The 25032-nt window shown below is 45.7% G+C and overlaps 1 protein-coding gene across 4 annotated transcripts in view; it reads right to left on the bottom strand.

Moving 5' to 3' along the window:
* Positions 1-13872: 13872 nt before the first annotated feature.
* Positions 13873-25032, bottom strand: part of TMEM260 (transmembrane protein 260) — a 34914-nt gene continuing 23754 nt past the window's right edge. The window contains exons 6-16 of one of the 4 annotated variants that reach the window (XM_030002327.2): positions 23962-24141; positions 21501-21541; positions 21045-21128; positions 20556-20673; positions 20203-20375; positions 18872-19043; positions 17671-17819; positions 16629-16805; positions 16009-16062; positions 15483-15573; positions 13873-14397 (exon numbers count right to left, since the gene is read on the bottom strand). In XM_030002327.2, the coding sequence (XP_029858187.1) occupies positions 14146-14397; positions 15483-15573; positions 16009-16062; positions 16629-16805; positions 17671-17819; positions 18872-19043; positions 20203-20375; positions 20556-20673; positions 21045-21128; positions 21501-21541; positions 23962-24141 (1491 nt within the window). In that variant the 3' untranslated portion in view covers positions 13873-14145. Of the gene's footprint in view, positions 14398-15482; positions 15574-15977; positions 16063-16628; positions 16806-17670; positions 17820-18871; positions 19044-20202; positions 20376-20555; positions 20674-21044; positions 21129-21500; positions 21542-23961; positions 24142-25032 lie in introns of those variants that run through there. The other 3 variants (XM_041120512.1, XR_003921586.1, XM_030002336.1) reach the window with 3 other exon arrangements.

Below are 25032 nucleotides of genomic sequence, written 5' to 3'. Positions count from 1 at the left end.
GCTTTTGTGGTGAGTTTGCATTGCAGTAGTTAAGAGAATTACAGAAAGGTGGCTTCAGAAGAGGCTGGGCTGAGTTTTCGAGAGAAAATATAAACAAAGGATTATTTTTAAAAATAATAATAAAACCGAGGAGATGGGATTCGCACAGGCACCCTGTCCAGCCCTGCTCCGATCTGAGCCAAGGGCCAAACTCCTACTAACTGTCACGGGAGCAATTTGGCTGGTGCTGGGAAAAAACCAGCAAAACTTGCAAGGGAGCCCCAAAAACTCCTCTGGCCTGTTGGGTGGGAGACTGCTTGCACACGTGGTGGACTTTTAAAAGCAAGGGGGACATTTAAGGGCAAAACAGGAGCTTATTTGTATAATCATACATGGAAGTGCAGCTTGTGTTATTTGCGTAGTCACTCCCTGTCCCGCAGGGGTACAAAACATCATACTGAAATGGGCCTGATGCTGGGTTTAACCACAACTCGGTGGCTCTCTAGGGCTGCCCCATCCAGGGTCTGAGCCCAGAATCCCATCCTCCAACCTCACCTCTGGCCCTGACACTACCAACAAAGGAGCCAGAAGTGAGCACGAAACCCTTTGGCATCCAAAAACTCATGAGATGTTCATGGGTTTGGGAAAAAAACTGTCCCATTGACCACTTCTTGGGCAAGGGTTGGTTTTGACTATGTTATGGGAAAGGCCGCCAAATCTTTGCTCTTTAATTCTCTCAGATGCTCGCTCAAAAAACCCTGTGAATTACCAATTTTGTGAGCATCTGCTGCCCGGTGGGCTGGGATGAGACTGTCCCACTTGTCCCTTGGTCCCCATCACCTGGCAGAAACGGTTTGGTTGTTTTCACTGCTTCACACACCTCCGATGGGTCAGCAGAAAATCCTGTCAACTGAACGTCTGAAAAAAAGCGTCCCGATATCAGGTATAAAGAATGCCACCTACAGCTTAATGTCTGCAAAAAAACCCTCCGACTTCGGGCAAACAATGAACGTTTTTGTCTTCTTAATGCCCAGTATGCAATCGAGTGGAAATGCTACTTCCATCCTTAATCTACAAATGAAATTAAAGTTGTTGAAAGACACATGATAAACCAGGATCCTTTGTTTCTTACAGAAGAGGGGAAAAAATTGAAACCACTAAATATTTTAGCAGATTTACTAAATTTCCAATTAAATCTGGAATTATGGCAGAGCCTGTATCTCCCTCTCACTCCACCACACACATTTTCTATTTGAATAAAGTAGGTTAGACGCGGCGCTCCCTCCACCCACCCACCAGAGCAGGAATATTAATGAAGCAGATCCGTGTCGGCCCGCTGGGCGAGCGGGGATGCTCGGGCATCCCTGGGCCGGAGCATGTGGGAAGGGCTGGTTTATAGGGGAACAGCCTTGGCTATCCGGAGGGAGCGGGATATGCTAGGCAAGAGCACCCTCTGCCCGCTGGCAGGAGGGTCTGGCTCTATTAACATGCCCCCCATCCCTCCCCCTTCTTTGCTTTGCCGAGGAAAGGTCACGGGAAGCAGCTTACACAAGCCAGATGAGGTGGAGACCAAATCAGGACCAAGATTATATGTCAGGGACTTAAAGGCAGGAGCGGAAGAACAGCGTGCAGCGCTGGTGCATGCTTTCTGCCCGTTTCCAGCCTTTCCTCTCATCCCGCAGAGCGCTGGTCATGTCAAAGTAAGGATAAGGGGCATCCCCTCGCTCCAGGGTTTCCAGTGCATGTAGCCAAGTTGGCTCGGACTTGGCCAAAAAGATTTGAGACACATGGATGTGTTTTCGGCTCTTCCAATCTGGTCCAGTCCCATTTGAAATTGAAGAGAAAAGGGATGTGGTAGTTGGCCCCCATGCAAGACACAACCTCACTGTCCCCTCGTCTGCTTGTGGGAAAAGTGGGGATTTCTCCCCTGCCACAGGTCAAACAACAAGGGACAGTCAGACCCGCAGGGAATTGCTGACCTTGAGCCTAGACCAAAAAAAGGTAATACCAGCTGCAAGAACAGGGTCAGGTTTGTACTGGGTCAGGACTTGGGTCCAACTAGTGTGTTGTCCTACCTCCAACATCAGCCACGCTTTGGAAATGAGGTGAGGGAAGAAGCACAGAGCAATCTTCCCCAGCCATGTCCCTTAGCTTCCAGTAATTAGTACTTTAGAGATGCCTTGAGCCAGGCTTTTGCATTTAAGACCATCCCCTCTATATTTTGGCTACATGTCATATCTGACATCTGTGGACATGTCAACTCAGACACTACAAACACTGAAGAGGCCAGGGAGACCAGCCACAGGAGCGTGCAGTACGGGTGGCTGCGCGAGCAACGCACGGGGAAGGATGCCCGCCTGCACAAAGGCAAAGACAGACCTGCCAGCTTGGCTCTTGGTGTGGTTTATCCTTGCACACCTTTCATCACCCATGGGTACCACTCACAGGCACAAAGCTCTGCTCCACCTCTGCATCCTTGGACAGCCCTTCGCATCTGCAGGGATAGCTGATCAATTTCCTCCAGGCTAATGCTACAGCAACATGTCTCAACGGAAAGCAACATGCAATTTTGGAAAGTGTTTCCTGTCACCTGGTGAAACCTGAGCTCCAGAGGAGACCAGAGGAGCATTTATGCACGCACTCCAGAGTTTCTCCTCTGTTTCTCGGCCACCAGGATGAATCAGGACATGCCACTCACTTCTCCCAGGTATTCTGAGCTGGGCTGTTCGGCTGCCTGCTCAGCGCACACCTTCACCGTAATCCTAGGCAGCTCTCAGCACACCAAGCCTTCCTCAGAGAGACCGGGAGGCAGTTACATGCGACAGGAGGGACTCGCAAAAATTGCCTTTGCCTCATCACTGACCACAGATCACTTACTCTTCTTATGCGTTAGCTAAGACTTTCCCTCCCTGGACTCGGTACATCGCTCCCTCCCGCTCAGTCTCTGCTCTGGCCGCTTATCGCAGTACTCAGGGCAGGCACCCTCCTCTTTCTTCTACTCTTGGGCACCACCTTGCACAGGAGAAGGTTGTTTCTTGGTGCCATTAAACAAAATAACAGAGAGGAAGATTCTTTTTTTGCCATGCGTAGCAGCTAAGCCCATGCAAAGTCAGTACAAGGCTTTGCCATGGCACAGAGCAGTTGAGAATAAGGCCAAAAGAAATCAGCAATGGTGCTTATTTTGTCCACTTAAAAAACCAGCTCAATTGGTCCATTGCAACTTATTCCTGCTGTCTCTATTCATATCTTTTCTTCTAGGCAGCTGCCAATTGATGCTGCATGTTTGCTGTGAGTGGAATATACCAGCAGGCTTGAGCTCTAAAATGTTGTTTCAGTCATATTTCAATATTTAGCTTATACACGTCTATATAAGGTCTGTTTTTTCACAACCTTGTACACCAAGAGAGCTAAACAGTGTTATCTGCTTGTGGTCAGAAAATGCAAATTGCTGCTGCAGAAGGGTTTGCCACCTTGTGTGGGATTTCCTACACTGCAGATGCCCGCGCCTGAGCTGGCAACCTGGGCTCCCTCCAGCGCTGACCAAGAGAAGGGGATCCCCGACCACGCGATCCCCCCGATCTCCCTGGGATCGCTGCCTTGGGATGGGATGAATCATTCCGTGCTCTGCTGGCTGGGATGCAGCCTGGTCCCCTTCCAGGAGAGGCTTCCCTGGGCTGCTGGGGAGAAAGAAGGCTGAGCTGCAAAGGGGATCCTGCAAGGGGGGGATTTGGAGAGGTGCCTTCATGCCCTGCTGCTCCCACCCTGGAGACCCAGGCAGGAGGCAGGTCAGGATATGTCCCATTTTCCATGAGACATCAGTAAAGCAGAGGAAACAGATGCAACCATATGAAATTCAAGGGAAACCTGCACAGATGCAAAGTTACTATTGCAGGGATGTGCTGACCTTCCAGAGTCACCTTCCAACCCGAGCTGGAAATGACTGGAAACCATGGAAGGGTTTCCATCTTGTACCTCCGGGTCAGGGCAGGAGTGGGAGAGCAGCCACATGGGGGGGTTCCCAGCAGACAGGAGCGGTAAGGTAGTTTGGGGGAGTGTGGGCCAGCAATGGCAACTTGGAGACAAGCCATGTTAGCAAAATCCTCATCCTCTCCGCCATCTCCCAGCATGATGCTCGTGATCCTGGAGAAGACCATGAGGCAAGTAAACTTATTTTTATTCTTCCCATATTTTTGTATTTTTCTGCTCTAGTAGTAAAGGACTGGGAAATATATCTACCTGCCCCCATAAGGACCTCAAATCTTGTTTGCAGTGGTAGGTAAAGGTACATAAGACATTTTGAATAGCCACTAGCTAAATCAAAAATAGTCCCGAGACACCAAAACCATTCCTATATTTAGGCTGATTTCAGGACATTTCAGCCACAAGAAATGCATTAGAAATGTACAAAAAAAAAAAAAAAAAGCAAGCAAATTTATAATTATTGTGATTTTATATTTTCAGAATTCAGGTCTGAAAACTTAGGGGTGGGGTTTTTTTAAACAAACATGACTTCCCATTTTGAACACGGACAGTTTCCATTTTAAAATGGACCTATAAGGAAGAAGACTGTGAAACCAAAAGGCTCAAATAATCCTCCACATGAAGCAAACCATTTCAATGCTGGCTGAATGGAGCATCACAAGGAAGTGTTTCAACGACAGAAAAAATGATCTAGTCTAATCTAAACTGTCTGCCCTCCAAACCCAATAATTTCCAGAATTCCCAGTCGGAATTCCTCCTTGCCATTGCCATGTGAGTGGTAGAAATACCCACTACCATCAACCTGACCTGGATAACTCGGTGGGACATGGACAGCCTTAGACATCGGGACATTCACCTTGGCTAATGCTGGAGGAAGAGCTGCAGAGGGAAGGTCTCTGATGAAGGATGTGGACAGGCTGATGAGAACGTTTTGCTGGAGCAAGGGCCCTGGTGCCATGAGCTTCTGGAGGGAAAACAGCCTCTTCTGACCAAGGGAAGTGGACACAAAACCTCCTTGTAATGGGTTCACTCAGTCTCCATGGCTTTTACTCCCTCTAAGGGGAAAAGGAACTACCTGCCAGCAGGCTTACAGGGAAGGCATTGCTGAAAATTTCCAACATGTTGGATGAAACTCCACCGCATGGAAGGGCAAGAGCAGCCTTCCCTCCTCCTCTGCCCCTGCACCTCCGATTTTGGGGGTCTCGGGTCAGTCACAACAGAATAGCAGCACCCATTGCTTTCCTGCCTCATTAGAGCTGTGGGTTTCCACTTCTCACCGGTCTCAAGCTTGGTAGAAGGTGTGGGAGGCATTTGGGGTCTGAGGGGACAACCTTGCCAACCCAACAACGATTGCACAATGGCTTGGGATTGCAAGAATTCTTGGCTGCTTGCTTCTTGTAGAGATCTACAAGTAGATCTCGGACCCTACCAGCCTGGATTGGGGGACTCGGTGATCTCTGTCCCTAAAAACAGAGTCAAAAGAGGTCCAGGACAACTTGCTCTTGCAGGTCTTGTAGGCACTACTACGGGTTATGTGATTAAACGGCAGCACTGAGTTTGGAAAGCTGTCAATCCCGTACCTTTCATCAGCACTTAATTCACACACACACACACAAAAAAAAACCCCCAAAAAACCAACCAAACAACGATACCAGCCCTTAAAAGCTTTGGAGCTGCATTTCTCATGGCTGCAATAATACTTACTTACAATATGGACTCTAGCTGCTTTTTATGTAACTGCTGCTCTTAATCAGCTCAGTATTAGCAGCTGTAACCTGCTCTTGCTTGATTTATTTTATTTTATTTCTAAAACAAACATAGATTTACAATCTCTCTGATTTCCCAGCTTTTATTCCACTCCACTGAGGCGCTTTAAACATCTCATTTATCTCCCATACGTTGGGAAATTACAACCCCCTCCTCTCCAAAACAAACAAGCAAGAAAAAAAACCTCCAGCTAAAATCTACACAGTTGGAAAGTGTTGATTTAAACAATAACCCTGAAACAAGATAGGGAGAGACTAGAACATGAAAACAGACTTTTTTTTTTCCTTGCACAGATTGAGCTCTGAGGTTGTTTGCATCAAATGTTGACTTGTTCCAAGGCAGCATCTATTTATATGTTGTGAAACTGGAAGGAAGCAGCGTGAAATATATTTTTCAGTCACTTGAGAAAGAATGCGCTGTTGCATTTGTTCTAGCACACATTTCCCTCTCCTTCCCTTCCTGCCCACTTCATCTGTACTTGGGCAAAGGGGGCTGGAAGCAGCGAGAATAATTTGAAGTATTGGGCTTTCCGAACAAGGTTTGGGTGGGAAACACATGTTAACATTTTTTTCTGATCTGTATCACTTGTGAAAAGAATTCTTCCCTAATCAGATAGATGATTTAAGGGTTATGCTTGTTCCTGATTGATGTGTTTGCTGAATACAAAGGACTGTACTTAAGAAGAATATCTATCCATTTTGCACTAGTGAAAGCGATGCTGTGCCCCAACATCCTAGTCCATTTTGCTAATTGCATAATTCATTGAATGCAAATAATAGCGGACTTCTTAAAATTTTTGTTGTTTTAGACTTCTCTTACATCTGTTCCCCATCTATCTCCTGCCCAATGCAATCATAGATTCTTTATGCTATAGTATGTGAAACTCATGGGAAACTTTCTCTTCGCAATTACTATTTTGTTATATATAAACAAGCAACTCACATTTTTCCATAAATAAAAGGGACAATATTCCCCTCCTTACAGTTATCTTCAACCTTTGTTTTTTTTTTCACTCTGTAACGACATTTTTATTTACCCACAGAAACCCACGTAAAAATACTGCTGGAAGAAGACGATGCATCACCTCCCTATTAGCAGCCAAGGTTTGAATTTTTAATTCAAGATATCATCCAAACACTGAATCAGCTCACTGTACTTTAACGAGCAAACCTAGCAATTTAACAAAACATGGGCAAAACATGAAAGTCTCGTACGTATTGATGGGGTGGGGGGAATACTTCTAAATCTAAACCCTCCATTCCAGACCACATCCCCAAATGTAAATAAGCACACAAGCATGTTGCTACATATTTTTAAAGAAATAATTACAAACAGCCTTATCAGCGGCAGCGAATTCGGCAACGCGCACATCATTTATCCGTTGTGCCCTCTGCTGGATAGAGCACACAAGGCAAGCGATATTATTTCCAATTAATTTTTGGCATCATCACTTGGCATCTGCTTTAGGAATGCAAAGCGTGAAATTTGTAGTAGCAGGTTTAATATTTGATCCAGCCAAAAATATTTTTGCTACAAGGACTTACCTTTGGTAGTGTTTTCCTCCCCACTCCCCCCTCCCCTGCTCCGTGTTGTTTCGTTGCCACTGAGCCTTGTTTACGGTCCAAACGAAAAAATCTGCCACCGAACGCCATACGTGGTAGGAATAATTTCATGCTGTGCAAAATTTGTTTCATTTCACATCCTGTAAGAATAATTACTTAGCATAATGCCACTTAAGCTGTATTTCTAGCTGCAAACATTAAGGAAATGGTAAAAAGCTAGATCCCGGTTGGGAGAAAAAAAGGGTATTTAGGGGTCCCCAGGGTTTCTTAAAACTAGCCGCTTTTAACACCAGGGACAACAAGAAGAATTAAAATGTTATAAATGATGTCACTGAATTTAAAAACACAATAAACCCCAATATTTTAAATTATATTCGAGGTCACCCATGTGCTGGGGACCTCGATAGGACACTGCCTTCAGAAATAGAGAACAGAACACCTGGCCCACATTGCCCAAGTTTCTCATGTTTGCTGTAATTAAGTTTATTTGAAGGTGACAGTTACCCAAATGGTCCTAAATCAAACAGCAAGTGAAGAAGCTGGGTCCTCCTCATGTCATGTCATCGACTCTCATTTTTACATGATGGAAAATAGGACTCAGTAGGTTTGGAGGAAAGTTGATGTGATGGATGAGCAGGGTATACTGACCAAATATCAGCATAAATTGTGGAAAAAAATACCTTAGCGTTTTGGGGCAGTGTGATACACGGTGCTGAAGGAGGCTCCGACCTCCCTCCTGGGCCCCCACAAGAGAGAAAAATCCTCTTTCATACTTAGTCAGAATTATTCATGGTTCACTCTTACCTTCTAGCAAAACCAAACTGCAGTCTTCAATCAAATGCAAGACTGGCATGGTCTAATTGAATTAGTTCAATTAAGTATAAGGATCAAAATTATGATAGTGGATTTTTAAAAAAATCCAGTTTTCTCGATGCCAAACCACAGCTTGCAATCAAGTAGCAAATTCTTACTTTTTCCTTCCCAGATGTTGGCAGAAAATAATCACTTACAGGGAACTTCTCTTGAGAAGTGCCTTATTCCCCTCATTTTATAACCAGCGATGACAACACTCATGTACATCGAGTACCCAGGCTGACCTTCATCATCCTCGAGGCCATTGTGTCTGTTCCTCACTCACCAGCAAAACCCATTTTTGCTGTCATTTGACCAACAAGGATTTACTGATAAAATGCACTAATAACCAGTATGTTTGCATTGGGTTTGTTCAACCCAACAAAAGGCAAAATCTCAGATTTGTTAGAAGCAGGCTGTGAAGGACTGCTGGATGGATGGGGACTGTCAATCACAGCACACCATCTCCAACCAGCCCTTTGCCGGCACAAATTCCCCCAGCTCCACTCATCTGAATAAAGTTATTCCAATTTATACTCATTCCTTGTTTTCACTCTGTTTCAAAAAAGCCTTTATTGAAATGTCATGTTTGAATATAGCAGAAGTGTCAAGAGGCAGCAAGGGAGAAATAATAAATTTTAGGAATAAAATGGCAACAATTTGGGCATGCAAGTCCTTCTTCTGGCCTGAAACAGGCAGCAGATCCTCCCTAGGGAGGCTTTATGAGCAGCGGAGTTCTTCAGATGCCATTTTTTTAAGTAGCTTTACCGCTAAATCAAAGGACGTGACAAAAAAGGCCCCCAAAACCATGCTCCTCTTAGGTGCTTTTTCCCCAAAGTTCAGCAAGCTCCTGCTGTATCTGACCAGCAGCGATGTGCTACAACTCTAAAACACACAAAAGCACTCAAACGCTCAAGTAGAAGAGACAACACGTGGAGGACGCGGTGCCACCAGCACCCTCCATCCTCGCTGCGTGGCCCTTCGTGGCCGTGGAGCCGGGCGACATCTCACACCCACCTGGCAGGGTCAACGCCGCAAGCGCTTGCTCCGGCTTCGTTGGGCAGATCCAAACCAAACAGCCTTTCGGAGGGTACTGACAATGACGTCTTCATTCCCTACCACGAGCGGTGCAGGAGCTTTAGCCGCCTGTTTGTTCACGTAGCACTGTGCCAAGCTGCTGGTCCTGGAAGTCGCTGGAAAGATGGCGAGGGCTCCGGCGTGCCTGGGCTTCGCCAGGGTACGCACATTGGCATCCCAGTGGGAGATGCCATCCTTAATGTGGCCACCTTGTTTCACGAGTCCCCCAAATGCAGGGGCTGGGGAACACATCAATGAGATTTCGTGCTCTCAAATCCTCAGCTCGATGTCTTCCAGGCTGAGGTGGCCCATGACATTGTCACTGATCACGGATGAGATGCTTTTATGACCTGGCAAAAGTTTTATTCTTTATTTAAAATACGCAATGGGGGACATGGGGAGAGAGGGCAATAAGTACATCCAAATTAATGCAGCCTTTACCAAAATCAACATTAAAAAGCGATTCACATGAGAACATCCAAGTGCCTCCACGCTGAAATATTTCCTCTCTATAAATCCCATCACCAAATCCAGGGATGACTCGAGGGCAGCCAGAATTGTCCCTGGGCATATGGAAACCTCAGCACCGCCCTCCTCGACCCTTGAGCGGTTGCAAACTATCAAGAACGATGGTGCCACCTTACAGATCATCTCCCAGGCTGCTTTCGGGAAGCCTGGCCTGAGAACAGGTTTTGGTAACGCGCGCCTACCAGTGTAAGACACGTGGATTTCAACTGCCTTTCAGGATGGATCGCCCTGTGCCACGTCTGGCTCCGTGACTCTCTTTTAAAAACCAAATATAACTTGCCAACATCCTCACGAAGGACAAGCCCAACAATTTAGCAGTTGCCTCTTTTTTTTTTTTTCCCCCTCTAATTTTTTTTAAATACCGCATTGAATCCCAACGGGATTTTGGGGTTTTGTTTTAATGGCGAGGCAAGAATTTGCTGATCCTCCCCGTGGCGAAGTTACTTTCAAGTCAGTGAAAGTTCTTGGCCCGCGATGAAAAGTCTTTGCCAATTAGCGCTCAACAACTTCAATTCATCCCTCCTGGTTCAAGATGAGTAGGAACCTAATAAGGCTGCGATAAAAGGGCAAAAGGCACCGAGTACCCAAAGGGGATTAATGGGCTCTTCCATTTATTTGTCTTCCTAACAGCTGAACTGTTACAAGTATTGACGGTCTTCAAACGCCCGGGCGCGGGGTCTCCAATGGCCAACTCCAGCTCCCCAGCCCCGAGGGGCAAGGGCTTCCCCCTGGGCGATGCCAAAACCAACAAAGCCCCAGGGATCAGGTAATGAAACTTCGGCTTCCCCCCCCCCAAGCCCCCCTTCTTTGAGATTTATTTACTGGCAGCTGACAAGGGGCAAATTCAGCTGGAATTGTGTAGTCAAGGCCCTGTCAAGCCTTCAGAGGCACCCTTATGTCGAATCACCTTCCTGACTGGCATGTCGCTGAAAAGCCCTCGGCGCTGGTCCTTAACAGCTCCCGACAGCACAAAGGACACTCCAGACAGATGCCTACATGGCATCCTGCAGCATTTTAAAAGAGAATTAGTGGTTTTAATTATGGTCGTCGTATGAAAGGAAACCATGCAAGCTCGGCAGGAGACCTTTGATCAAACCCTTTTGCTAGCACAATGCCGCGGAACTGTGACTATTCCTAGCAAGGGGCCTTTTCTCGCTGAATGACTCACCAGTGATCTTTGAATGCAGACAAGTTCCTCGCCCTCCCTCTTCATTAGCGAGCATTTCTATACAGGCCCTATATAGTGCGCGGAGTCTCGGAGCTATACAATGGGGGGGAAAAAAGAATCCCTACAGATTCTGGCCTCTACTTAGGAAGTGCTGAAGGACTCTGAGTGACTTTATTCATTAAAACAGGTTGCTATTAATTAACTGTCATAATAAAATAAAGAACTATTATTTGCATTTCTTAGTGCGCTCCCTTTAGTAATATGTATAAAAGATGCTTGTAACAAAAATGAATTTATAAGGGAGAAAAAACCCTCAGAAGTCTTTTTTTTCCTCCCCTCCCTTTATTTTTTTTTTTTAAGGTCTAGGCAGCAGGAGCCTGACTAATTATTAGGACCAGTTTTGCAAGAGAGCAAATAGAGGTAAAACACAAATATGAAAGTAATTAGGAAAATGCAAAATCCTGTTTACTTGGCAACCGATTCATGCAACTGAGACTAACGAAGAGCAAATCAGCTTTGCTTGTTTGATAAACTTAAGGGTGCCACCTAAGAGGAGCTGATAAAAATTAAACTTCTGCCAGCATCCCTCAGCGCTGCCTTTTAGCGAACAGGCTCAGAAACAGCCACGCAACTGCTTCGTCTACAAGCACCAGCAAATCTCATTTGAACAGATTCAGGGGGAGGAATCTTGTAACTTCCATCGCTGTTAATATTTTCCCCTTTGCGATCGGCCGTCAGGGATATCTTTGAGCTGAACACTCAGCATGGACACCCATATCACACCTGCACACGATTCATACGGACACGGCGCACGTGAACAGCGCGGTTGCAACCGGTTCTGCTTTGCTCCCTAAAAAAAGCATCACGTTTCCCCTGCTCTTCACACCTAGGAAGGCTTTGCCGGTGGGAAAGTTCTTCTTGTAGTTTGCATTGCTGCTTATTACAATATATGACGATACGTTACTCGACGTGGGCTGCAGGCTGGGATACCTTTGTCCAGCCCCTCTTTTCTCCTGAGTAGATAGTGGAATCCACAAAAGCTTCCAATTATTTCAAGACTATGCAGCTAAGGAAGGGCATCTAATCAAGATAAAGAAAACCCTCGGCTCAGTATATTTGCTTGAATGGATTTTCAATAATGCAGGTAACAAAAGCATTCAAAAATTGGATTCCTAATGCTTTTCTGCTAGGCTGAAGGACTGATTTTGAGAAAGGAGAAGAAAGCCGACCCTGAGAAAGCTGCACAGAGGAATGGATGATATTCCCCCGCTCTGTACAAACACTTCTGTGGGGATTGAGAAAAAGGAAGAGATTTAAGTGAGGCACGGTCGACCTGAAATGTAGTCAATTACAACACAAAGAGTTAAAATGACACCCCTGAACCGCTCCTCTTCCTCCCTTCCCCTCCGCTCTGTGGCTTTGCAACCCAGAAGCCGTAGTTTTCTTTCTTTTTGTTGTTCATTTCTCATCTGCTGTTTGTACAGCAATCATTTATAGAACTAACAGGGGGAATTGCTACGGAAATCATACTATGAAAATAAATCAGAATGAGAGGGAGGAAAATAAAGGAAGTTATTTTGCAACCGGAGTTAGAGATTCCTAGACAGCAGCTTGATTTTTATACAGGGACCATTCAATGAAAGTCAGTCTGGGAAAACCAGCACTTGGAGCGAACAACAAAAGTAGTCTCCTTTTAAAAGGATCTATTAGGATTAGTAGCCACGCAAGCCTAAATCTGCACCTACATGCACCTCAAACTACAGACCAACAGAGCACCCACATGTAACACCCCTCGTTCCTGCACACATCCTGATCTGCTCCTCCAAGCCTCTGGGAAGCTTCCAGAGGTGCCACTTGATAACATGATCTTTACAGAAGTACGTCTTCCTTCTCCGAAAATTTTACTAGTCCAAATGAAATCCTGGCCCGGCAGCAATTTGTCTCCTACAGAACGCTGGGCTGAGATCTCACAGAACCACAGACCGAAGTATGAAAATTTAGATGAACACAACTTTCCAGTAACAATACCAGAGGTTTGGGTCTGGTTTAAGCATTTGAAGTACATGTTAATTGACAACATTTTGAAAAACATGCTATTTTATGTCTTTTTTTTGAAAACAAGTAGCTGAGCTCTTGTTAACCAAGTTGCTTGGCTCTTGGGGTAGATTGAAAAGCAGGATGGATTCACACTCTATTCTTTTGGTTAAGGCCCCCGACATCTCTAAAATTGCAGTTCTGGCATCCCCAGTACCTGCGAGGACGTGGCAGAGCAGGCGAGCGTCACGGGCTCGCACAGAAAGAGGCCGCAGCGCAGACGCCACGAGCCACGGGGACAGCAGTGTCCGGGGGAGCTGCTCTCGTGTCCCCCCCCGGAGCAGGGTCCTGGCACCACGGTCCCTCTACCCCAGGTGAAGGCGGTGCAGGAGATGCCACGCTGCTGCCTACAGAGTCACGGTGCTCTGCAAGGGAAAATAACACCAAGTTGCTTCCTCGCTCTTGGAAAAGCAGAGCAATGAAGTCTATCCCAACATAAAATCCCAGTGTAATGAAAATAACCATCCCGGCAAAGCAAGGGAGGCAGAAAGAGCTGGGTTGGTCTCTACCTACCATCCCACGCCAGGAGGACATCGTGTCTGCAGCACCCCTGGGCACAGGCACAGCCAGGGGACAGAGCACATCCGAAACAGCAAACGATCAGCCTCCTGCGAAGGGCACCGTCCCGCATGCTTGTCCTGATGGAAACCTACCCAGCCGTGCTGCTCCATGACCACAAAAACACAGAGACGCAGCACAGCTAAAGAAAAATGGCTGTAGAAAACATCTTGGCTCAGTAACAGAAGAAACATTTAAGGCTAAATACATTTTTTGCATCTATAAAGGATGCTGCATTCATAAAAAAAAAAAAAACATCTTCACAGTACAACAGATTCGGAGGTTTCTTTTAAAAGAAAACTCTTATTTTGGAAACCCAGTATTTTATTTAGTGATGAGATTTTTTCCCCACAGACAAAACAATACAATCAGTTCATTTGGCAACAGCAATCATAGATCAAACAAACAGTACGTTCCTGCGGAGGCAATCACACTTGATTTTCTCTCCACTGCCATTTCTGTCGCCTTTTAAAACCATTCTCACGTTGTCAAGGAGTAATTCAGGTTTTAAGTCCTGACTTCAACATTTCAGCACTTCAGCGGGCGGGTGGAGGACCGGGTGCTACCCAGCTGCCCGCCTCAGATCTTCATTTTCCTCAGCCCCTGCAGCTCTTTCTTCAGGTGCTTCACAGCCTGCAGAATATCCTGCCGCTGGGGATCGTCCTCCGCTTTCTCGGTGTACAGAAGGAAATGTTTCACAGTTTCGGAGACCAACGCTTCGGGATCCACATCCACCCGATGGAGACGCAACATCCTCTCGCAGGCGATGGCGTAGTTTTTGTGCCAGTTCACCGGGTGATTTGGATGAGAGTTGACAATTTCTTTGTACGACTGTTAAAGGGACAAAAAAAGGGGGGGCGGGGCGAGACACAAATTAATTGAACGAAGGGGACCAACAGCTCTTAACAGTGCTTCAAAATTGCCCATAAAGGAACAGATGCTATTTAGATGTCCAAGTCCAGAGTCGGAGCATTTCTGTAACTCACTCTGTGTTTGTCATGTGATGCACAATAGCGTGAATCAGAAATCCAAGGGGGGCTGAAATGTTTCCCTTCCTACAGCAGCTGTTTGTTTAGAAACGTTACAGATGATCATGATAACCCCACTGCACATTATGTGCTTCCCCAAGAGAGGTGTTACACCAGGCTGGGGAAAAAAAGAGATTTAACTGCCACGCCTGGGAAGATATTTACTCAATATTTCAGGAGATCAGGATACCTTCCACAGGACTTAAGCAGTCTGTTGACTTGAGTGGGAATATTCAGAAGTTCAACAGCAGGCACGTGCCCGAGAACTTTGCGGAACAGCAAAAATCACAGCAAAATGGGCAAGAGTTGAAAGGCAACTATTTGTTGACTCTTTGCCGGGGTATGAAACACTCCTCCTCTCTGCTGACACACACTGATCGTTTTGTGCATCTGTTGGCATCTCAGGCAGTCCAGTATTTCACGAGGTACCTACACTAGCTTATGGGTGTTATTCTTTGGTGTGAAATGCAGCAGAATTAATTTGCAGCGAGAAGACTGTCGGATTTTACACTTGCTGGCTCAGATGCATGACTGTGTAATGACAGAGGGGACAAGTGCATAGAGGGGACTTCAGGACAAGCAATCTCTTGGCATAGCTTTGGAGCCCAGCAAACAGACAACATAATTATAGCAAAAGCAGGGTGTCGAGTGGTTAGCGTTTGGCATCCTCCATGACTGAGGGGGCAAGCAGGAATGGATAAAATCCCTGAACAAATCTCTTTGAATCTGCTATGTTCCCGGTTTGGATGAACGAAGCGGAATGCAGACTACAAGATTGCCCACTTATATGGGAACACCCTATTTCTACGGAATTGGAAAATTAAAAAAAAAAAAGAAAAAAAGGACGGAAACTGCAGGGATCATTCATAACCAAAATATATGACTTACTGTGTATGCAAAGGTGTAAAGTTGTGATTTCACTTCTGCATTCACACTGGCAGTTTCTGCAAGGTCAAATATAAAGAAAGCTGTTTTCATCCTAGAAAAACAAGAAAAACTTCCATATAATAACTGCTGAACGTAACCAGCTCACATCGCATGGTTATACACATCTTCAGTATGTCCATACAGCTCTTCAATTTTATGGGACAGTACACCAGCATCCCCATTCAAGTCATCAGTGATACAAATTTCTCTCCATGATGTATTTTCTCACCCTATGACCCAACTACCCTCTGCTCCTTCGAGATACTTCGAGCAGAACATTTCAGTGAACAAAACGACCACCTTCCTGAAGGATTTGCCAGAGGCCATGCACGCTTCATCTCATTCTGCCAACCTTTTTCTTCCAAAGCTTGGCACATTTAGATCCAATAAGGCCATGCACCATCAAGCTGCCCATTTTGGTGTGTACTTCCACGCCAGTGAGTTGGCATCGCCCACCGGCTGTTGGAAGGGAGCAAAGGAGCATCACCTGGCTTGCCACATCTCCTCGTTGGCGACAGCTTCCCAGGAAGAGGGCTTGAAACTAAATGGGAATGAGATATAAAATTCAGCCATCAGATGCATGTCGCTGTGTTTCACCCACCACGCAATCAACCCTTCCAACCCAGGCAGCTACAGACCTCCCAGGCAGAAGAAAACCCGTCATGAAGCCTATATGGCTCTGACAGCAGGGAATTCAGCTGATCCTCAGTCATTCATAAAACTTTATTCCTCTCTCTCCATAGAAGGACCCTCTGGTATATCAGGTGTTTCACAGCACCCTAGCTATCCTCAAAGGAAGAGATGCGTTTTACCATCCATCACAGTTCAGTCTGTGACATTTAAAGCTTTGGATGTCCCAAGTCCTTAATGTTTTTTGGCTCCTGATCAAGTTTTAAGATCAGAATTGGACCTGATATTTGACTAGAAACGTCCTCTCTATTTTAAACACCAATAAAAATACCACACGCGGATTTATTATATGTTCCAGAACACGAAACTTGATGACGACGGCTCATGTTTAATTTCTCTAACACTGCAATGAATGTGGGTATGCTGCTGGCAGAAGAATGATGAGCGGGAAGGAGCAGAGTCGCCTCTGCCTCGTACCTGCCGTAGTCTTCAGTCCAGTTATAGAGATTTCTTGTAAGATGAATCCACTTTCCTGGGTCAAACATAACGTCGGAAGGAACCAACTTGTCACATGTACCCCACGGCCAGAGCGAATAGCTCCTTTTCCAGGTCGAGTCACCTTCATGAAGACCTATGCAGACAAACACTTCCTTACTGCCAAAAAAACCAGAGAGAGCAACCGTGAAGCTATGCCAGAGACCGTGGGCCACCCCACATGCTTGAGCAAACCACATATTTTCTGCGGCACGGATGCCCATCCAGACCATTTCACATCAGCAAGGACATGTCTTTGGGTCAGTCTGTGTCTCTGTTTCGGCAAAACAGCTCTCCTGCTGCAAGCAAATACTCCATCTGGCATTGCACATCTTGTGCAGCCAGCACAGGAGACACATCCTCTCCCCTACGTTGGACCTCACAAACATGCCAGAAGCCGTAGGAGAAGCCCATTTCTTCCCGACGGCACCTGGCAATGCTCTTCTGCCTACCCACACTCGCAAGGCTCACCCTGGCTAGTCTAAATGCAGATGCTATTCTTATTCATGTGAGTATCTAATCCTTTCTCCACTCTTACTAAGCTATTTTTATATGATGATTATTCCTGGAATACATTCATTCTATGCTAATCAGTTGGCCACAATGTTCATGAAGGAGAAGCGGCAGCAATTTGCTCTCCAACCATCGTCATTTTGAGTACACGGGAATGTTCCTTTTTTTGTGATGAATTGTTATCAACAACAACAACAAAAATAATCAGTAAATACTCTCTGCCGATCACCTTCTTATTTTTCCTTCCTAAAAACCAAACCAACCTCAAAACAACAAGCAACATTATATCCGGATGGAGTTACTTCTGCATAGATATTTCCTTTAATTGCAAAAATAATCTCACCACCGGGGAGGAACTCAGTGGAGAAAATTGGTCTTTTGGATGCAGTACCAAGCTGTTCCATAAACAATTTCAAGAAAAAAAACAGTCGGAAATTTTAGGAAAGCTGTTACATATGAAAGAAGTGCTTACTGTTTATTTACTTTGAGGAAACGATGGAGATTAAAAACAAGTGTCCCATCGGGTAATACTCCTTCCACAGGATTCCACCGGTTCCCAGGAAAATAAACGCCAGGTAAATGCTTTGCCAGTTTGGGTAAGTACCATTCATAAGTCATCATCTATCACAAAAAATATTATCATAATTAAAACAAGAAGCAAAGTTTTCTTCCATTTTCCATCCAGAAGAAATGGTTTCTGCAGGAGTAATGACTCTATTTGCCCAGTATTTGCTCTCTGAGTATGACTCTATTTGCTCCCATTTCAGCAATGGCCTGGGACCACATCACCAGACCAGGTCGCCAGTAATTTCCGATCAGAGGCACATGGTCCTCACCACCGAGCGGGCAAAACTCTAAGGAAACACAAAATAGCTACTGCTGGTAAGAGACGCAACAGGGCTTGGGTTTGGTTAAATAAATAATGAAACATTGGGTTTTGAGTTCCCAACAAGTCACAAACTCTTGTTGCAAAGCCAAGTGCAAGGACTGACGTGGCAGTGGAAGTGTAGGTGTCCCCTTCTGTAAGGGGGGGGGTTTCTTCTCCCGTTTCTCAGGAAAAAAGAAAAGAGTGCAAACACCACCCGGGGACACCTACACTTCCACTGCCACATTTGTTTTCACATTTGTTTTAATGTGAAAAATAGAGGCAGAAGTCTGCGAAACCACCTTTAGGGGGACCAAGATAACAGAGGGGACGCAGAAAATGAGCCTCAGCATGGTAAAGCCCTTGGGAGAAACCCCAAAACCCCATCACCCTCAGGGCAACTGCTGACCTGCTGCCCTCCAGGCTGTTCCCAGAGGCATTCTGCTGCCCCAACATCTGTATTTCAGGGAAACCGCAGAAAAGAGCAGGGACAAAGCTTCCTCAGCAAGGCAAACATCAGCCCTGTGCCACATCTGGATATCTGCTGTGATGAAGGACTTGGGCTTCCCCTTCTCTCTACCCACTGTTGTCTCCCTGTTGGCTTTTTGGGCCTGAACGGGACTTGCACATCACGCTCCATCCCAGAGCTACCCACAACCCTTTAAAAACAATCAATTTTCTTTATTTCTGCATCATGAGTTTATTTTAACAAAGAGACCCCCTCGAGCAGAGAAAGGAACAACTGAACTTTTGCTTCATATTTTTAAATCTGCCTGTTGCCTCTTTTAATATTACTTTCTGAACCTACCTCCTGGTCCACTAAGGTGATATCTGGCCTCATCCCTTCACAATAATGTACATAACGAAGAGCATTCCCAGGCAAGTCTCCTCTTAGCAAGATCACTGCACCGGTTGGCATAGAGGACAGCAGATTCCTTGCAAACTTATCAACAACGTAGTTGTTGCTTTGATCACAAGCACTTAAGAGAACAGATAAAAACCAGTATTTTAAAAACAGGTATTTGCATCGCTTTGCATATCTTCAGAACAATTTTATGCAACAGGCATCCACAGGGGACGTCCACCCTGGTCAGATCTTGCTGAAAATCATCAGCTCCATTTGCAGAGAAACCGAGATACAGAAATGAAGCATTTAGACTACAGTCCCCCAGAAACCAGCACCAGAGACATGAGCCACTACAGTTTTGCCAAAATACACACTCATTGCACGCCTTCACCCTCATTCTAATTTTTTCTTGGGCTAAACCTAAAGACTTACTAGCTGGTGCTGGAAATGCCAGCACAACAATGGTTCTGTAAAGTATTTGAAATCCTCCCCATCCTTTTAATGCTTTTAATTAAGTATTAAAAAGCCAAGTTTTTCTAGCATCAGGCAGAAGTAGATTTACATTACCTGAGATTAGATCCTTTTCCTTACACAGCTGTGTGCGCACACACTCCAGATATGGACTCAAGGAGAGGACACTCCATGACATGGCTCAGGACATGAGCTATGGCTGGCTTACCTATGCACCAGCCTTTGGGAAAAGATGTGTGCAAAGGAAGGATTCCCGAGTGTGAAGTCCACGCTTCGTTGGTCAACCTCTACCGGATCATCCCTGCTACTACACTGATTCCTACCCAAGCCACTGCAGAGTCTTCAGCGTGGTTATGGGATAAGGAAGCCCTATACTACAGATCTAACTCTTCAAAAAGAAAAAAAAATTAAGAAAAACCCCCAGAGCACAAGGAAACCTGAAGCAAAGCAAGGGAAGGAGAAGGTGACTGTTCAGGTCAAATGAATTCTGCAAACCTCCTTAGGAAATAAAGCATAGATTTACGAGTTTCTTTCATTATAAGTTTACGTATCTACAGAGTTTTCTTCCTGCAAGCTACACGACACCCCCATTTTAGAGCCTGGAGTTGGTGCTTGATGATTTTGAGGGAGATCAAAGAAGGGAGCCCTGCAGGCTGTGACCACGCAAGCTTAGCTGGGATGTGACAACTGCCTCTCCCACTTCAAGACAAGGGCAGAAACCCCAGCAGCAGGGTGGGGAAATTTACAGCAGCACCCCAACCGCACGGCACCCCGCAGCCCCACGAGGCTGCGCCAAGACAAGCGCCCAGGGGATTTGTTACCTGTAATTTGCCCAAACTTGAGAAGAGACAAGAGCGAGAGCGGAAAGCCACTCCAGCCACGGCAGCGCCCGGCTGCCCTCCAGCACGGCGCTTCCGACCGAGGCGAGCGTGGCCAGCCCCAGCCCCGCCAGCACGGCCACCACGGCACCGCTCTGCAGCCAGAATCGCTCCACCTAGGAAACAAAACCCCAGAGACACTATTTCTGTTTCCCCAGCTAGAAGGAAACAGAATAAGTGGCTGTATTTGTGCACCTTGCGCAGCTTTCAAGACAACCACCTGCTCCTGAGTAGGCGGGTTTAAGGCTTCTTCCAAAAATTAACACGGCAGAGCGAATTTTTGGAGTGCAACTTACCACGCCCAGAAACAGAGGTTTTGTAATATCCAAATTTGCTCTCCAAGCGAAGAAAAGGGAATAAAGACAGAGCATTCCAGCGAAAAGCCAGATCACGGGTGATTTCTGCTGCTTTGTCCTATTAAAAAAATAACATAGCACTCTAGTGGCATGATGAAAAAGGAGACAAAAGTTATATGTGCTTGAAACCCACCATCTCTCTGCATACCTAAATGCATTTAATACAAGGTGCCAATGAGCCGTTCTTTACCTTTGTAATTTATGAGACTTCTGTCTTCAAAGCACAAAACCATCAGGATTTCAAGACTTTTTAAGCTTGCCATCTACAAAGCCACTGGGTTACCAGGAGCAGGGATATTTCGCCCTTAATTAATACATGACCACAGCCAATTGCTGAAATTTTTGCACCAGCAAGCAGAAGACAAAGAAAGCTGCCCATGCAGCCAGTAAGAAAATGCACATCGGAGCAAATATTCTCCTCCAACTTACGGCAGTGCTGTGCTCACACAGGCCACGAGTGCCAGGGCGAGGACGGGAAGGGAGAGCTCCGACTTCATCTGCGCCAGCTGAAAACTGCGGAGAAATTAGTGCATGGATGCGTCATCCCCAAATTGCCCCTTGCACTCAATTAAAGTGTCAAGAGAAGCAGGGAATAAGCACAACATAACATATTCCCATTCTGCTGTGATTAAGTCTATCAGAAATGGGAACAAGCTCGGTTTATGTGTCAGGATTCTGAATGAAAAATCGCTGGGGAGGGGGATCCAGCATTTTTCCTTCAGTGGGGAAGACAGACGGACATGCGTGCTGTCCCTGCGCCAGACACACACGGCCCCAGCTCTGGACCAAGCCGAGGAAAGGCAGGACAGGAGCCACTTTGGCCAAAATGACAGCAGCAGCAGCAGGTTTCTCTCCACTAAAAGGCACTGTCAAGATTTTACTCACACCAGCATCTCTCTCATACTGGATCCTGTCTCGGACTTGGCCTAGATTAAAAAGAAAGAAAACCCATGAGAAACCCACACGCTGCTTGCCATATCACTGGGGCAAGGAAAAGTCTTTTCGTTTTCTGTTTGCAGATCTCTGAGGACACAGGGTTCCTCAAAACCCCTTCAGGTGGTACCCCAAGGCGGTCACAGGGAACAAGAATTGCTTGAACAACAAAAAGACAGCAAACTCTACTCAAACCCTCACTGCAAGATCTTCTCCCACGTTCTTGTGCCACTGTGCAGGATTTACCACCTGGAACAGCATTTTTTCAAGGTGCTACCAACCCTCTACTCTCCAACTCAAGCACATCATATGGTTTAGCTATGATCTCCACTATATCACAGAATCACAGAATCGTTTAGGTTGGAAAAGACCTTTAAGATCATCGAGTCCAACCGTAAACCTCATACTGCCAAATCCACCACTAAACCATGTCCCTAAGCACCACGTCTACACATCTTTTAAATACCTCCAGGGATGGTGACTCTACCGCTTCCCTGGGCAGCCTGTTCCAATGCTTGATAACCCTTTCAGTGAAGAAATGTTTCCTAATATCCAATCTAAACCTCCCCTGGTGCAACTTGAGGCCGTGTCCTCTTGTTCTGTATCTGCACGGTGCAATTATTTTCTGGGACATCTCCCCGCAGCCTGAGACAAGCACGTGGGTCTCAATTCCTGCTTGCTTACCAGACTCGCCCCTGTCTCCTCCGCCCTGATGGAGGCAGAGCTGTGTGAGATTTATATAAGATATATGAGAATTTTTATTGCAGAGACTTGCAATCCATGGCACAAGTCTGGGAAAGAAGACGTGCTCGGTGGAGGTGAGGAATTACCCTCATAGGTGCTTGTTGGAAAAGTGGTGGCTACCAGATAGAAGATAAGGTAAACGGATCCAGGAGGTCTGGAAGGAGTATTTAATCTCAATAAAAATGGAATAGTTAATTGCATTCACGATTTAATTAAAAAATAGAAGTGTTAGAGGATGGAGAGCCAGCCCACAGCTCCTGAAGCACCACTGCTACCTCTGTTTTTTGCAGAGCCCCACCTCGCTGGCAGCTGACGGCTCCTGGTCTCAGACACATCCCTCACAGGAGATGACATTTCTGATCCTTGGCTTATAGGTGGAACCCTCGCCCGGGTCTTTTATCTGTTTTTTTTTGACCCTGCCTGCCCTTAAAACGGAGCCGTGGGACGCAAGGGCTGTCTGTCCATCCAGGCAGGGCTCTGGCATTAGCCCAACTGGCGTCGGGACCAAACGCTTGGATTTTGCTGCATTTCTTGCTCCTGTTTCAGACAAGTTCATCGTAAATGTGATTTGTGGTGTAGGATTACACGCAGTCCATCCCTAAGCCTCCTGAACATCAACTTGAATTCATCACATCTGATGGAGAAAGGAGTTAAGGGATTTGCATGCCTTGGTATTGCTCTGCCCAATGGAGTCTCGTTCTCAGGAGACAGCTGGGAATAGGACAACGGGGGAAATCTCCCAAGTCCTTCAGAGGGTGGATTTTATCTCTGTAGGAGTTTTGGAAAGATTAAGTGGCAGCAGCAGGAATTATCAAGCCTTTTGCCTCACATCTTACAGCCACCCAGCTCTCCAAGAAGGCTGTAATGGAATGGCAACGGTGCTCGCTGCGTCACGTTGGCTGGATGAGGGGGCTTAATTTCTGAGGACGTGGGGCTTCAAGACCCCACGGAGTGACACAATATGTAAACCATACTTTTTTCTCTTTTTCCCCCAGTGGTGTAACTTCCCAGCTCTCTGCACTGAAATCTCTGAAGCAGAAGGACAGAAGGGGTGCTGGGATTTGCTTTCCTTGGGTGGCCAGTGCCAAACATCTAAGTCAGGGCTGGAGGAGGCAGATGCAAACCTTGCACTCTGCAAGCAACCGTGCAATACCTCCCTCCCTTGGAAAGAGCACAGACCTGTCAATAACTCATCGGAGGTTTCTGAGACCCCTCAAACCTACCACTCATTTAAATTCAATATTAGTAAGAAGTCAATTAAGAGGAATCTTTTTTAAAGGTACAGCAATGAAAACTGCTTGCTCTTTAAATAGCCGAGTTTAAAACAAAAAAAGTAAGACAATTATTTGTCTTAAAACATGAAAAATACAAAATTGATGTTGCCATCTCCCTCTAGCGCAGTTTGCTCTTTGGGCTCTTACAAGACACCTGTACAGCTCCCAGTAAATATGGCTCACCCCGTAAAGGCAAAGAGATTGCTTTGCTTTCCCAGCTACGTGATCCATTCCCAGAAAACCTGACAGATCAGAAGGTCAAAATCAGAAACAATTTTTTAAAAAAGAAAACATTTTCAATTTCTTCCCCTCCAAGCCATTAATTGTCACAAATAGAAAGGTTCTGCTATTGCATAAGTTAAAAGAAAGTCATTTAGAAAATGACCCTTATTTACCAGATTGAATGTCCCATATTCTTCCCTGAGAAAGTGGGTCAAAAATCCTTGAAAAGTCGTCTGGTCTCCCCATGTCCAACGGGCTCGATTGAGGTAGGACGAAGCCGGCAGATAGAGATAAGGCAGCAAACCAGCCAAGAAGCATAAACCCAACTTCAGCAAATGGCCTAGGGACAATTCCTGCACCAAAATATGTCATATTGCATAACAATGTTTATTTTAGTTTAATCACGCTGGAACTTCAAGAACAGATAAAGAAAAAACATCAAATATATTTACACAGAGCTGATCTCTCAATTTATAGTAAGTCCCTACAAAATGCTATGTTAAACCTTACGATTTTGTGGATTACTAGGAAACTGCATCAAACTGATCTCCTTTGCATGGCAGGGTGAAATTTAAGTGAAGCAAATAATATTAGCTAGGACTCATGAGTATCATACTCATTGCATCTTTCACATTTAAATCATGGCATGACATGCATAGATGGCTGAAGCACTGCAAGGCTGAGATAACCCACTTTGCAGCGATTAAGAGTTGGCTGGTATTCCATCTGGCAAAAAAAAAAAAAAAATGCTGCTCTAGTACAACTACACACATCATCACCATCATCAGGAGTCAGTTTTGCCATTTACTTTATCGCGATTACGCTGGCTAAATTGGATAGGCCAACTTTTGGGGTGGGATTTTCAAGACCGCCTAAGGGGTCAGGAAGACAAGACTTTCAAAGGGACTTCTGTGCCTAACTCCTTTAAGTGCTTTGGAAAATCCCACCCTAGAATATTGCACGCTTGCTTTATCGTTAGCCACTGCCCTGTCAATCAAAGCACTTCTTCAGCAGTTGGGGTTATGGGGAAGAGGCACCATTCAGAATGATGATCTACAGAGCAGAAAAACTAGCTTAATAACGGTGGTGGCCAGAGTTCCTTCAGCAGAAAGCTGGCTCTTTTTTACTTAAGAGGTCACTGTTTTCCATCAAATACCCTTCTTCTCAGGTGGTTTTCTGCAGCAGGCACCACTGGGCTGGCTAAAGTATTTCCCAGGAATATTATATTGGCGCAGGACTGTCCT

The sequence above is a fragment of the Aquila chrysaetos genome, chromosome 2 (assembly GCF_900496995.4).
Source record: "Aquila chrysaetos chrysaetos chromosome 2, bAquChr1.4, whole genome shotgun sequence".
In the NCBI taxonomy this organism is placed as follows: Eukaryota; Metazoa; Chordata; class Aves; order Accipitriformes; family Accipitridae; genus Aquila; species Aquila chrysaetos.
The sequence above is the reverse complement of the archived record's forward strand: the minus strand, read 5'-3'. Positions and strand labels throughout refer to the sequence as shown.